Source organism: Marmota monax, unplaced genomic scaffold, assembly GCF_021218885.2.
Source record: "Marmota monax isolate L192 unplaced genomic scaffold, Marmota_monax_Labrador192_F-V1.1 WCK01_AAM20220418_F8-fsc00018, whole genome shotgun sequence".
NCBI lineage: Eukaryota > Metazoa > Chordata > Mammalia > Rodentia > Sciuridae > Marmota > Marmota monax.
The window spans coordinates 14,891,129-14,906,697 of record NW_026692201.1 but is presented as its reverse complement, the minus strand read 5'-3'; the positions used below and the strand labels follow the sequence as shown (position 1 = coordinate 14,906,697).

At 33.0% G+C, this 15,569-nt stretch overlaps 1 protein-coding gene across 1 annotated transcript in view; it reads right to left on the bottom strand.

Annotated features, from left to right (window-relative positions):
- Positions 1-1,064: 1,064 nt before the first annotated feature.
- Positions 1,065-15,569, bottom strand: part of LOC124080632 (U6 snRNA-associated Sm-like protein LSm5) — a 65,635-nt gene continuing 51,130 nt past the window's right edge. The window contains exon 2 of the mRNA XM_046426659.1: positions 1,065-1,375. Within this exon, the coding sequence (XP_046282615.1) occupies positions 1,065-1,375 (311 nt within the window). The remainder of the gene's footprint in view (positions 1,376-15,569) is intronic.

The following is a 15,569-nucleotide window of genomic DNA, read 5'->3' as shown; positions in this document are numbered from 1 at the left end:
GTGTTTCAGAATTATCCAAGACTTTTGAAAGAAAGCACATTTTCTGTGTTGAAATTACTCAAAAGGTAGGATGTAGCTAATGGTCTTCACTGCTATCTCATGAAGAAAGTCTTCAATTGGGAGATAATTCTTGATGGGTCTCTCATATTTCTGCACATCTCATAAAGCATTGTTTGTCCTTTGTTCCAGACTATATTTTCAAATAGCGAACAATAAAAAGTCTTAAGAGGAGAAAGAGAGATCCAGAACAAAGGGAAAGAATGCCAATTATAAAAGATTCAGGTTCCATTAGATCAGAGTTCCTGTACTGCCTAGGTAGGCATAAATCTGAGCTTGCCTGTGTCACCCCCCTGGGATTTATGGATAAGGGAGATTCACAGAATTATAATGATTTTCATGCTAGTGACTGTGCCATGAATAATAAAGTATCTAGTTCAGCAGTTTCATGTCTTCTGTCAACATCCATGTAACTGAGGCAGGTTCACTTGTTAGCTTATGAGGAGGGTAAAAATCTCAGATCCTTCACATTTTCTGACACTTTCTAGATAAATAAATCATCATAGATTTCTCTATGATAAAGTATGTAGAGAGAGGTTTATGACAATAATTTTTTAACATTCACATCCAGTTGTATCTGAATCCTAATATCTCTGTATGTCTTAATTACATAAGCCATTACTTTCTTTTTTTTTATAACCAAAATCACCTTTATGTTTTAGTCTTAAAAGAAACTAATTTGGGGCTGGGGTTTTGGTTCAGTGGCAGAGCACTTGCCTCGCACACGTGAGGCACTGGGTTCAATCCTCAGCACCATATAAATGAATAAACAAAATAAAGATATTGCATCCATCTATAACTAAAAAATATTTCAAAAATATAATTTCTTCTTTTTCCAAAACAATCATGATTAACTTAGAAAAATGGTCATATAACATATCTTCAAAGAATTTCTCTTTAATAGGAAAATGAGCTTTAGAGAATCTAAACATTAGAAGATTTTTTAAAAATCTATTTTGTTACCATTATAAAACAAAATGAATCTAGCATAAGTCAAGGAAATTCTGTCATACCTCAGATCCTTTTCCTCTAGAAACCATCATTGTTATATTATTTCCACTTAGCAAAATCTGATTTAATTTAGTAATCCTTCTACCTTCTGGGGTGATTTTAAACTCAGTGACATCTTCCAGCACCATATTGACAAAGTCATCAAATCCTAGATGTGTTCCAACAATTTCCTTATCACTCTTCATCACAATGTGAATTCTTGATCCTATGCACTTGTCCACAAATTCTAGCAGGAGCAGCTTTGATGGGCTGGTTGTAGAGTTAGCTGCCGTGGCTAAACCGGAAGTAGCCAGCCTGCCTTTCCTTTCTTGAATTAAGTAATTAAGTTTCTCTTACCTTGCAACCAGAAAATGTTGATTAAACGCAATATGAGATTAATCTAAGTATTTATTTTAACTGGTAGTGTAAAATTCAAGAATAGAACTACTTAAAGATTAAATTATATATCTGTAGAATAACTGTGGGTTGATTTCAATGAACTAAAAGAATGGACCCTCCCATTAGCAATATTTTACACACATTTAATTCTTGAATACAAATATGAAATTTAGTGCATTCTATGCCCATAGTAAAGTAGTGGAAAATATTAGTAGGTCTTTAATTATCATAGGTTTGAGAAGAAAAAACCCCAGATATGATTTACCATAAACAAATTAAAATCAAGGGACCTACTTGAAACTCCACCATGATCTGAAAGTGAACCACAGTGTATGTGATCATCTTTAGGGCCTCTCTGTCTTCTTTTCTGAAATATTTCACTTCAAAATATCTCATCAGAATAAAAATATAAAAAATACACAACTAATTATATAAAATACAATTTTGCTACATTCATTATAAATAAAATAATATTCTATAAATGGAAATGTTTCATTTTTTAAGTAAGGTATATGGTATTATAAAAGGAGCTTGGAATCATTTCATTTATACTTTTACTAGAATCCTGTGTGACACACAACTTCTTCAAATCTTAGTTTTATTTTGTAAATTAGGATAATTAGTCCTGTCATCATAGACAGACTAAGAGTCAAGGGAGCTATGTTGTATGTGAAGGTCTTTAGCAAAAACACAAAAAATGCAGGAGGTTCTTTATAATATCTATTGTTCTTCCTGTTCTAACAGGTTTAAATATAAGAAATGCTTTCTGATAATGCTCAAAAATAGCAAAAGTTTATTTTTTAAAAAGTGGTTATCTCTTTGGAATAAATTTTGATTTTCTTCAGATAAGTTCATCAGAAATGTTAAATCATAACAAATCATATAACATAAAAGAAATAGGCCTATATGCCTTCTCAAATACTGAAGCAGGAAAGAATAATCATGATTAAAGGAGTGCATGTGTATGTAATAATCATCAGGAACAATGATTATGTAATAATCATTGGAACAGGAGATAATCTTGAAGTAAATGCTAAAATGTAAACTAATTTAGTATAACATAAAACAAATAAGAAAGAGGTGTAATTTAACAAAAGCTAGAAAATTGTCTCAGGACAAAAACCAAGTCATATCACTTATGAACATAATTTTCATATGGATCTAGAAGTTAAAAGTAAACATCTTAAAATGTTGAGGAAGATTTTAAACATAAAATACTGGGGAAAATTTCACAAAGATAAATATTTAGTAAATAAGTCAAGTCAAACAAAGGTAGATATACAAACTTAATACTTCTGCATACCAAAATATGGATAAAATGCAAATGATGAATTGGTAAAATATTTGAAACAAATACAACAAAAGCAAACAGTTCCCTAAAGTGATTAAAAAATAACAACTTAGTAGGAAAAAAAAAAAAGACCATGTAGCCAATCTAATTAAGAAAGAAATAAAAGGACCTAGGAATATTAAAAAAAAAACAACTTCATTAACAGCTAGAGAAATATTAATGAGATTGTTTTAATTAATGTTAAAAATTTAGAGTAATATTGGTTGCAAATGTATGTACAAACTGAATATTGTAAAAATATTAGACAAATATTTTGTGAAAAATTGTTAATATGAATTAAGAAACTTAAAAGTTCATGTTTATTATTTCCCTAATCCTTATCCAAATCTAATTCTAATTCTATACATAACCATACCACAGTTTCCTAATCTACTTCTAGCAATCTATTTGAATAAAATAATCAGTAATTCTCATTACAACTTAATATAAATGTTAATTATAGCATGATTTATGTGTAAAAGTGGTAAGTGGGAGGAGTATAAAAAATGAAATAGTTAAATATTACTTACATATGTAAAAATCTTAAGCCAACATAAAAATTCAGTTTTTAAGAATTATCTGGGGAAATGTTTATGATATATTAAATGAAATACAAAAGCAAACATGATACAGTCATGAATAGCCCAATATCTGTCATAACAATAAAATACAGTTAAAAAAAAAGAAGGAAAGAAATTGTACCAAAAATGAGATTGTACTTATTTCAAATTTGTAATGTTATAGGTAGTTTTTATATATTTTATAGTCTTTCCTTTTGTGTCTTTTCCAAATCATTTTGTATAATATGATATATTTCAGTATTGAGAAAAATGAATGTTTTAAAAGTACTCAAATAATATATATGCATTCTTTTCTTTGGATGAAACCAGCTCATCTGTAAAATTATGTACTAATCAAATATCAGAATACCCAATAAGGTAACAAAAATTAATTTGATTTTATGGTACAAAGATTCAAAAATGAAACACATACTTTTTACTTGTGACATGAATATTTCTAATATTGGCTCCACCAACAGAAAGTACACCATTTTGCATATTTTATCTCTTTTTCTTAGCATTACATGACCTTATGCCTGATTTGCATAATTTAAATGATTCTTTTGAGTGGCATGTAGTTGCATAATTATTCTTTTAATTACTGTTATTAACCTGTTTGTGTAATAGCAGATAATTTGAATAGATCATTTTCACCTTTCAAATTTTGTAGTTTCATATGCAGTACAGATAGCCTATATCAAATGGTAAAATTATGCTAGCAGATATAAAGAGAACTGTTGAAAGATCTTTAGAATCATAGGTTTGGCTTTCTTCTAAATAAGCACAAAAAATCCACATTATTTAAGTCTTAAAAATCAAAAGTTAAGTAGTTAACTGTTAGGCTTTGTGTAATTGTGGAAAATCAACAACAACAAAAAAATGGAACACATGTTGAATTGTTTGACTTTGGCGAATAATGTATATTTTCTTATATTTTTAAAGAACTCTTATATAATGAAATTGAAAACAAATTCATGTATCAGTAAAGCATGTATGCTCAAATCTAGGTAAATATATAAAAATGAAAATCCAAGTCAGATGGATGCTGATGCTATTTTCCCTTCTACAGTTCTCTATAAACAGATACTTCTCTACTTGTAAGAATTCTTAAAATTCACAGTCATATTTATTAATAAAAGTAATCGTGCTTTTAAAATTATAGGGTGTATCATACTAATTTTCCTTCTCCAAATAGACTAGGTACAAGGACTATTGAGGTGAGATAGACATCTGGTACTCCATGAGGTACAGAGCATGGTTCTGTTACTTGACATCAGAAGAGACTGGACAGCCAAGGATGGGATGTTACAGCTGTCACCTCTCCCTATAATTAGCTAATTTTTAAAAATCTTCAATTTTCCATGAGGAAACATTTGATCTGTAGCCATAATTGAAGTCAATTTTACTTTTTTTTGGGCGTAGGTCAATGTCAGGTATTATAAGGACAATTCGAGAAGTAGAAGGCAGGGTCCTGTCCTGTTTATAAAAAACTTGCACTTCCACTGGGGGAGGTTGGCTTTGGGTGTTCCCTTTGCCTCCAAATAAATACAGGACAAAGTCAGGTGTTTTTGAGGAATAAAATGTGTGGTATAGAACTGAATCCTGTAGGATAAGTTAGTGAGAGAATGCACTAGTGTATTCAGAGGATAAATGCAGATGGAGGGGTTTAGTTCAGGTACAAGTGTTGGGGCTTGCCAAGAACAATGAGACTTCTCAGTTAAAATACAGAAGTGAGAGCAAATAAGCAATTATATGGGATAACACAATTAACTACCGGAGCAAAAAAATCTTTCTAGAGGTATTTCTTTCTCTCTCATATTCAAATTTTAATAAGTTATTAAACCTGTTAAATCTGCATCTTTCACAGCTCTCCTACTTATACCTGTATACCATGTCATCCTTGCTTCTCTTGCCTTAATTTGGAATCCCATTAGCTCTCAACTCAACTATTGAAATATTTTCCAATTAATTTTCTTGCTGACCATCTTAGATGCCCTCCCTCACCAATCCCTCCTGTACTCTGTGGTCAATATGATCATTCTAACATGAAAATATGGCCATGTTAATTCCTTGCTTAAAGCCCTGGTCTCTCCACATTAACTCTTATACTGGAGCACAATCTTTGAGGGCATGAACATGTTTGATCCATCACCATATTTGCAGAGCATTGCACAGTGCCAAGCACATAGTGATCATTAAATATTGTGGATTAAGACAATAGAGAAATGGCTAGTTGGATGAACAAATACTTGACTACCCAAGATGAGGTCAGATCTTATTCCATAATTGTAAGGTGTGATACAAATGTCCTCGTTCCTTTTCCACACTGTGGGTTGTAGATTGGAGATTTTCAGCACAACATAGTTCTTTCTAAGATCACTTCCAATGAATAAGTAATACTTGAATTTGTTGCCAAAACAGCTACCTTCTTTGTTTTCAGGTCTGAAAAGGCAAGTAAAAATTAATACTGACATCATGATGTAATTGTATTACTTTCCATTCAGAGGCCATCAATGCAAATTTGTAAGCCTCAAAAAACGTATTACCTTGCTCCTATCCCATATAAGTCCTGTAATCATGCATATTTATACATATTCCATTAAATAATTCTGTTTAAAATTAACTTGAAATTTTTAATGCTAAGATTTAGGGAAATATTACTAGTACTAGAATATTGCTAGCTAATATTCTCTGCAAGTTTTGTTAATAAATAAGTCAAAATAAGCTTATCCCCAAACTTGCAAATATTGTATGTTACAGAAAATTAGGTGACTGACTATCACTACATCTTAAATTTTGTATTGAAAGTATTATGCATTATATGATAGAGTAAAAAATGATGAACTGGATTCTGAGAGCATAGATTATCAAATGAAATAATCTTATAGACTATCATTTTATATAGTGCATCGGTTTTCCATAAACTGCTTACCAGTGTATACCAATTGATCTGTTGCTCCTTCAGGTTAATGGAATGGCATTTTTGTCAAAATCCAGGTTCTTTGTAGAGTTCTAAGCATTATTTTTAAAAATCTATAAATTACCAAGAGGTTTTACTGAAGTTCTCATAGTTTGTACTCAAAAGAAACCCCAAATGAGGTCAGATTTTATTCCATAGTTTGTACTCAAGAGAAAATTTATTATATGCAATTCTGAATAGAATTGATTCCTAAAATAGATCACCATTTTAACATTCAGAGAAGTACAATGGAGTCAGAGGTGTCTGGCCTTACTTATCTATTCCCCCTCTCCAACTCCTTCTTCAAACTTCATACATTTTTTTTTCCCAGTTGAGAATCTTGCAGAGGTGAATACTGAAAATAATATAACCACTTTTCTATTATATAAATGAATACACAGTTAGAGATTTTATGTGGGCTAAAAAAACCAAAAAACAGTAAATCTCAGAGTGCAGAAAGTTAGCACTAAGATGAACAGTATATTCCAAGGTGACATTATAAAAAGGAAGGTTGTCTGTGTGCATGTGGGTACACGTGCTCTCAGAAGCAAAGGCACCCACTTGCAGCTTCACTAGAAAAGATAGTCTAACAATTAATAAATCAATTTCCCTTTATTACTGATGATTTTATTTCAGAAACTTTAGGCAGATTCAAAACCATGTAATGTATGGCAAACTGGAGGAACTGCTCTGTTGTTGGGGGAGGTCACTACTGCTGAGGTGATTCAGTGACTCAAGATTCACAACTATTTACTTGTATTATACAAATTAGCAATTCCAAAAATAAGCTTATTGCCAAGAATCTCTGAACACTCTTTCCCATACTATTGAGATCAGGAATCAGAAGAAACAAGGTTAAGCCAGAATAAGGAAGGACTAGATCCAGAATCTGTCCTGAATTCAGTCATGAGGAGATGGGGATGACAGGGCAGTCAGGTGAAGGACACAGGGGTATGTCAAGCATCTTACGATATATGAGCATAGAAGGTAGCAAATGGTCATGAGAGGCATCCAGGAGCAAATCTGAAGTCTATACAGGTATAGAAGGGCTGACTATAGGCAGCAGCAGCAGGTAATAAAACTCTTCCATGGAGAGCCTAAGAGTTAAGGTCGGAATCGATCGGTTGCAGAATGTTGCTAATGGGGAGTGATCTTGACAGCTAGGCGTCCTTTTTTTCTAATATCTTGTCAAATTTAGTCCCAGTGTGTCCTCCTGTTGAGCCTACAGTTAGGTGAATCAGAGGAATGCAGAGTATGTCTCTATATATATACTGTAAAGTATTGAGGCACTGTGAATGCACTGACTGCCAGGTGGCAACATCACCTCATCTCCAGCTTTCCATACCTGCCCATCAGAATCTGGCTGCTGTCCTCCTTCACTACCTCCCTTACACACTCTTTCTCCCTACAACTCTATGAAAGTGCTCCTAGAATTTTCATGAGGGGATTAGCATTCCTTTCTCTCTTGAACAAGGGCATGTTAACATTATTCCTCAAACAACAGCCTGTCTATCAACATCTCACTTCCAAACGACTCTTAACCTTATTTTTGCAGCTTTATACCACAAGATTGTTGAGCCCACTAATAAGTCCATTGTGCTATTCGACTCCCATACCTCTTGCTTTCCAGGTAGTCTTTATTTTTCTTCTTCTTCTACTTTTTTTTTTTTCCCAACCAGGGATTGAATCCAGGGGCCTTTACCACTGAGTCGCATTCATAGCCTTTTTCATTTTAGAGACAGGGTCTCACTGTTTTGCTTAGGGACTTGCTAAGTTGCTGCGGCTGGCTTTGAACTTGTGATCCTCCTGATTCAGCCTCCCAAGCTGCTGGGATTACAGGCATGTGCCACCGTGCCCGGATCTCCATATGTTCTTAATGTGAGGTCTGTGAATACAAAAGATTCAAATGGTCTACTAATCTCTTGGAGTTAAAAATGTAAGCATTTCCTAACTGTGAACTTTTTTGAAGTTAGAGTTTATGGCTTTCTTTGGATTTCAGTGAGGGTGTTGACATAAAATGGGCAACCATTAATATGACAACTGTGTTATTCATTGGCTTCCTGACATTGTTTTTCTACTGTAAGAATAGTATAACTACCATAATCACTAATGGAATTTGTACAGCATTTTACAACTTACAGTATTCTTTAAAATACTCTTTTGTGTTATAGTCCCATTTGATGTTCATGGCTTTCCTGAGGGAGGGCAGATCTTATTACAACTCTTTTTTTTTTATTTATTTTTTATTTTTTTATTTTTTAATTTTTTATTGTTGGCTGTTCAAAACATTACATAGTTCTTGATGTATCATATTTCACAATTTGATTCAAGTGGGTTCTTATTACAACTCTTTACAGTTGAGGAAAGTGAGACTGGTGAGGTCAAGAACCATCCAGCCAAGTATATGGTGGAGCTGGGACCAGAAGCCACATATCTTGGCCCTCAGTCTTAAAGCAAAGAGATGGCTGTTCACATGGCCAAGACATTTAATACCTAAATGGGACTTTTCCTTCTTTGAGATGGTTTTTTTTTCCTCTTTAGTACTGTCTTCCCCTACTTCAGTACTGTCTTTGATATCGTGGAAAAGGTCAGTGTGATTTTTATCCAGATTTCTCCTATTTCCAAATGGGCAACTATTATACAATGTGATTTTTTTCTTTAGGGCCTCAAATTTCCTCTAGTATATTTTGAAACAAAATGATTCACTGATTTAAAACATACAGGAAATCAGTAATTCAGGGAACAAAATGTGTCACTGGTTTAGATGTGCTGAATGACCTTAGACAAAATAGTTAACCTTTCTTTCTCAACTAATCTGCGAAATGGAGTTAAAATATTATCTTATACCAGTAAAGTAACAATTAATAATTCATAGAATACTTAGAAATTTACACATGCTATGTGCATAAGAATGTTTCTGGTGCTAGTTTGAGCAGGTCAATATTTCCTGGGTTAAATTAATAATAATAATAAAAAAATCTTGTGGATACTAGATTGAATGTGTAATTCATTTCCTGATTAGACTTTATAAAAACAGAAGTCCACATTTTTTCCCCCACATTTCTGGTTGATTATTTCTACCACTAAATTTACTGTCTCATCAAAGCAGTGTTTGTTCATTTGTAGAATCATTTAGCATCTATTGGACTATGGGGACCTGAGATGGAACTTTTCCCATTTAAGAAAATAGCCACTCTGTATTTAGATTCCTGTAGGGGACATTTTAGGAGAGTGATGTTGCTATATCATGCCTACAAATACCTCATCTGGGTCTGGAATCTCTGATATATCTGCTCATTCAAGATAGCAGCACTTAGCAATTCAACAAGATGTAAGTTGGCTAATAAACAAAGCCAGTTTTCTCTGGGGGTTTGAGCAACACTTCCTGTGTTTGACTCCAGTTGCCCTAAAGTTGTTTTAAGTCCAGCACTGTGGGTAAAGTTTTCCCTTGTGCACTGAACAGCTCATGCCATGTCAAAGGGCATTGACCTTTTCACTCATAGAACAAAGAAACGGGAAACAAATTATGCTCAGAGAACTGGTCAAAGGATAACAACAACAACAACAAAAAAGTGCCTGACATTCTCCCACCCCAACCCCACACAAGTGAGGAACACAAATTCTAAACTTCAGAGCATTATCTTTAGAGTATTGTCTCTTTAACCAACTTTTATTGAAAGTATAATATTAGCATTTGCTTCAATTTACTCTGAACACCCCCCCACCCCCCTACTGTGCGTTGGCTCCCTTTGCAGAACACAATGAGCTAACTACTGATGTCTCTACTCCCTCTATCCAGCTGGATCTGTTCCAATTTATGAGCTGTCCACCACCAAGCTGAGTCTTCCAGAGAGAATGACTCATCTGCAAGTTTTGCTCCTGGTTTCTGAGAGTATTTTTAGTGTGAAGAACTGGAAGAATGCAGCATATCCAAACACATGCTAGGGTACAGAATTTGAGTGGGAAGAAGAGGACATGGCTAAAATAGAACTGTAATAAGCCACAGAATTGGAGGCCTAGCTTAGCTTTTTCAACTATGTAGCTGCAGCAACACCTACAGTTCCCCGCCAAGAATGGCACGCCACATCAATGTAATTGAAAAGGAGGCCTTTCTGGTGATTTCCTTTGGAAGAAACAAAAGTATATTCATTGTAAAAATATATGTAATGTGAAAAGTAAAATATAAAGTGAACCTGTGTTTCACTATTGTACCCAGCTGAGGGGGAAAAAAATTCTCTTTGTATTATTAAGTTCAGCAACAACACTTGCCCAGGAGCTACTTGTATAGAGAACTATGTTAAGTAGACTGATTGTGTTTTTCAGAAATTGTCTAGGTTGCATCTTTATTAGGAAGCCCAAACTGGATTTGATACAATTGCAGGGACCCGTCTCTCATCTCTCAATCACTCCCCTGGACAGAAAGCTTTTGCTTCAGTGAATCAGGATGTTTTTTAAATGTTCTCTTCAAACACAGCTATGGAAACCTAGCTGAGCTCTCCTGTGTACATTATCCAGCAGTGTGTCCTCGGTGTTCTGACGCTGAGTCGGCATTAGAAAACAGTGATCACAAAAGCTAACAGTTAAGGGTTCAAGCTCTGCATTCTCCACAGTGTGACCAAAGGAGATTTCTGTGACTTCAGATTCTTTAACCATAATTCTCTCTCTTCCTTTTTTGCTTTATGGCTCTGTTTTTGTGTTTCCTTTCTGTGATTAACACTGTGTTCCTCTCATCTGCTTGTTCCTTGTTTCATTTCTACCTTCATTGTCTTTCCTCTCTCCTGAGCCTCCTCCCTCTTTCATCTGTTTTCCTTAACTGACCATGTTGTTGAATTTAAGATTATATTTCAAACACTGGTGTAAATCTGCAGAAAAGTTCATTTGTTCTCTTCTCTAATAACCTCATGACACCAAAATTTTATATTGCTCTCTTAAGAAAACCACTTGAGTCATTGTTTTAACTTGTATGAAGCCTTAATTTCTATTTTTTATTACCTTAATAGCAAAAGGGAAAAAATCCTGAATATTAATATAAAATCAAAATGGATTTCAGGAGTAAAGCAGTTCAAAAGGCCCAAATAACCAGGAAAAACTTGTTTCTAGCCAGTTGCTTTGAAAATGATTTATTTTTATTACCCCCAGACTGAAGCATGCACAGAAACAGTCTTTGATTTACTTTATGAATAAGAATAGCTGGTTTTAGTAATTTTAATGCAATTTCAATCATATTTTATAAAAAATATTTTTATTTTAATATATTTTCTTGTTTTTGAAATGTATAATTCATTATAGTTAAGTTAAATTGTTATTGTAGTCTATAAATATGTGATAACAAAATTTATCAGATAATCAAATAAATGTAAATTAAAAGAAGAATGAGATATTTCCCGTATTTTTGCCAATCAAATAAATAAGAGGAAAAAAAATGTAACAACCCCAAATGCTTACTGTGGTTGTATGAAATTCAGAATTCAATTTATATATTTCTGGCAGTAAGGCAAATTGGTTCTCTCTCTCTCTCTCTCATATATTAAATACATACATATGTATATTCAGCATACATGCTGTAAAATATATCTTCTCTGTAATAACATATAATATATGTATATGAAGCTATATAAACACATATATATTTATATCTTTTGAGCCAATAATTCCACTTTTAGAAAGTTGTCTTAAAGCAACAATTCTAAATATGGGGGTAGGTCCATAAGGCTTGCTATTTTCCAGAGCATGATATTTTATAAATGGACAAAGCAAACAAATACTTGATTAAAAGGGAATGGTTAGGTAAAATTTTAGTGTTTACTTAATGTGTTTAACAATATTTCAGTCAGCCATTGAAATAACTAACAGCTTTGAAAAAGATATAATAACATGGGGAAATGCTTATGCTATGCTGACACAATTATGAAATAAAGAAAAATACACGTATATGAAAAAACTTTGAAGAAACAGGCAAAATTGTCAAATATATATGTATGAATATTAGAACCTTTTTCAGAAAAAAATTTTATTGTCAAATTTTATTAATGCATATATATAATTTTTTAAAGTTCATGTAAACATCCACACACTTCACCACACTCAAGTCCTCCATAAAACTTGATTGTAGTCATTTTCAGAGATCTTAATATTCTTATATGTGTTACTAATTTGGAGCAACATTGCACCAAAGTCTTGTAAACCTTAAAAATGTTGAAAGGTTTTATCACTAAATTTCTTTCTTTCTTTTTGTGATGCTAGGAATTGAACCCAGGACCTTGTGCATGTGAGACAAGCACTCTACCAACTGGGCTATATCCCCAGCCCTAAATTTCTTTATTTCTAAGGGAAAAGTTGTATTTGAACATGTGTAACCTTTTTATAACAATTTGCATTATTATAAAAAGTTGCTCCCCAATTCTACAAGTAACAAAATATTGTTATCTAAACATACTGTTTTTGAGAAAAATACATTTCTTGCAGTCTTAGTCATACAAAAAAAAAAAAGGAAATATAGAGAGAAGATGTTTTACTGAGTTTGATACCACCATAACCATAAGGAAAAGAAAAAGAAAGTTAAATGAGGACAAAATTCTTATAACTATTACAAAATATAGTTTTATTTCTAAAAATTTCACTTGACTTTTCTATTTAGGCCATATTTAATACCTGAGTCTTATATATATCACACAGACAAATATATACCTGAACAATTGTGATCATGAGTGTTGTGTTAACAACTACTGCTGTTCTATCAAAACTGTGAACAGAGAATGGCTATTAATTAATGGGAGACATTACCAGGCGGGAAAAGTTGAGAGAGTATTCAATAAGCTGTCAAAACAGGAGCTGAAGTCTATAGAACGGGTGTTCACATATCTGACAAAAATCGATTCTGAAACTTTGCTTTTCCATTTTTGCTTAGAAGCAGCACTACCCAGACTCTCACCTACTAATCTTTCAATAACTCAAAATAATGGTGTTTACACCATGAAAATCAAATTTATTTTAGTGCCTTTGAGATCAACAAAGCCATTGTGAATTGTGGCACAAAAGGGATGTACAGGTGTATATTTAGATCCATACTTGAAACTGTCTTATTTTATCTTGTAGGATTAAAGACCTCAGGAAGAGAGAGTGTGGTTTGGGAAATAAATTGTGTCGACTATGCCAGCTAAATAAAGGTCACAGCAGTCTTCAGAAAATAAACTCATTTTAAAATTATAATCTCAAATATGTAAATTCTATTGGAATATGGGCATTTAAGATGCCTATGGCAAAAACATATTTCGTAGTGACATGTAAACCATAAATAAATGTCTAAGGTCAGTTAAGTAAACATTGTGAGGTGCTACTTTGAAAAAAAGGCATTTAATTGACATATACATTAATTTTCCCAACAACTTATCTCACAATGGAATACAGCCAAAAGAGAAGCCTGATTTCTATGATTTAAACATATGACAGCCAGCTGTAGTGGCACTCACCTGTAATCCCAGTGACTCAGGAGGCTGAGACAGGAGGATTGCAAATTTGAGGCCAGCCTCAGCAATGTTAAGCAATGCTTAAGGCCAAGCCTTAAGAAACTTGGCACGACTCTGTCTCAAAAAATAAAAAGTGCTGGGAATTTTGCTCAGTGATAAAGTTCCCCAGGGTTCATCCTCCAGTACAGTAAGCAAACAAACAAACAAACAAATAACACTGTGCTATTATAGTTCTTAGCAAGAGCCCTTAGAGATTTATGAGTGTTGGGCACTTAAAGGCACATTTACCAGAAAGGTCTTCTTTACTCTCTTGATTCCATATGTGAAGTCCCAACATTAGTTACTTCTTAATGTTAAGAGTGTTGGCAATTCTTTGTGAAGCCCATGTCAGAGCAACAGAAATTCAAGGATAATAGCATATTATAAAAAAAAAGAAAATACAAAGGAACAATAAATGTGAAATGATGCTCTCCCTCACTAATAATGGTAACATATACATTTGTTTCCAGTTTTGGGGGCTAAAACACCTAACCTAAAATTTGATGTGTATTGTTAGCTATTTTTAAATACACAATTTAATGTTATAAGATATATTCATAATATTCAGTTATCACCCTCATCCATCTCTATATTCATCTCATCTTGTAAAATTGAAATTCTATGTCCATTCAACCATAACGCCTCCTTCCCCACTCTGCCCAACCCCAATTCTGGCTACTCTAAATACCTCACTTAAGTGGGAATTATAAAATATTTTTCTTTTTGTGATTGGTTGATTTCACTTAGCATTGTGTGCTCATGGTTTATCCATGTTGTAGCATGTCTTAGAATTTTAAGGCTGAATAGTGTCCTGTTGTACGTACAGACCACATTTTCCTTATCTATTTATCTGTTGATGCACATTTAGATTGCTTGCACATTTCAGCTATTGTGGGTAATGTTACTAGGAACATAGGTGTACAAGCATCTCTTTAAAATATTCTGGCTTCCAATATTATTAGGTACACACCTAGAAGTGAAATTGCTGTGTCATGTGATAGTTCTCTTATTAATTGTTAGAGAAGCCACCATACTGTGTTCCATGATGGCTATGCCATTTTACATTACCAAGATTTCAAAGTAAACATACACATTTGTAGCAAAAATTGCTGTGGCAATAATATTCACAACAATGAAAAATTGAATGCACCTAAATGTTTATCAATATGTTAAAGTATATTTTATCCATTCAATGAATGATTTTGCTGTCACTAGAATGAAACAGATTACTCATATTGAGCCTGAGTACCTTTGTCAAAAAAATTGAGCTTAAAAATCAGATTACACAAAAGTTTATATAAAATGATGCCATTTATGAAGAATTATATATCAATGACTACAAATATATAAATATTATGTTTTTATGCTTAGTTATTTCTGGATAACTAGATAGCCTAGTAACTTGTTACTCACTTTTTGGTGTTTTCTATCTTCTTCAATTTAAAAAAAAAGTCTCAATATTGTTGTAAAAATGGTAATGTAATTCCTTAATATTTTAACATACTTGTGCTTAAAAAGTTGGTTTGCTGCTAAGCCTCCTAGATGGATCTAGTTAACATTCCATAGATCATCTTAGTATTTATTGATGGCCTACCATGCATCAGTACACTAGTAGGCTATTGGATACAAGAAAGACTAGGACATAGTCCACCCACTTTTCAGCTGCCCATGGTTTAACAGATGACATATGCTTTGTAAAAAATAATAATAATGTAAATATACTAGATGCACATAGTAATAGAAAAATGAAAAGATCAAAAATATCAGAG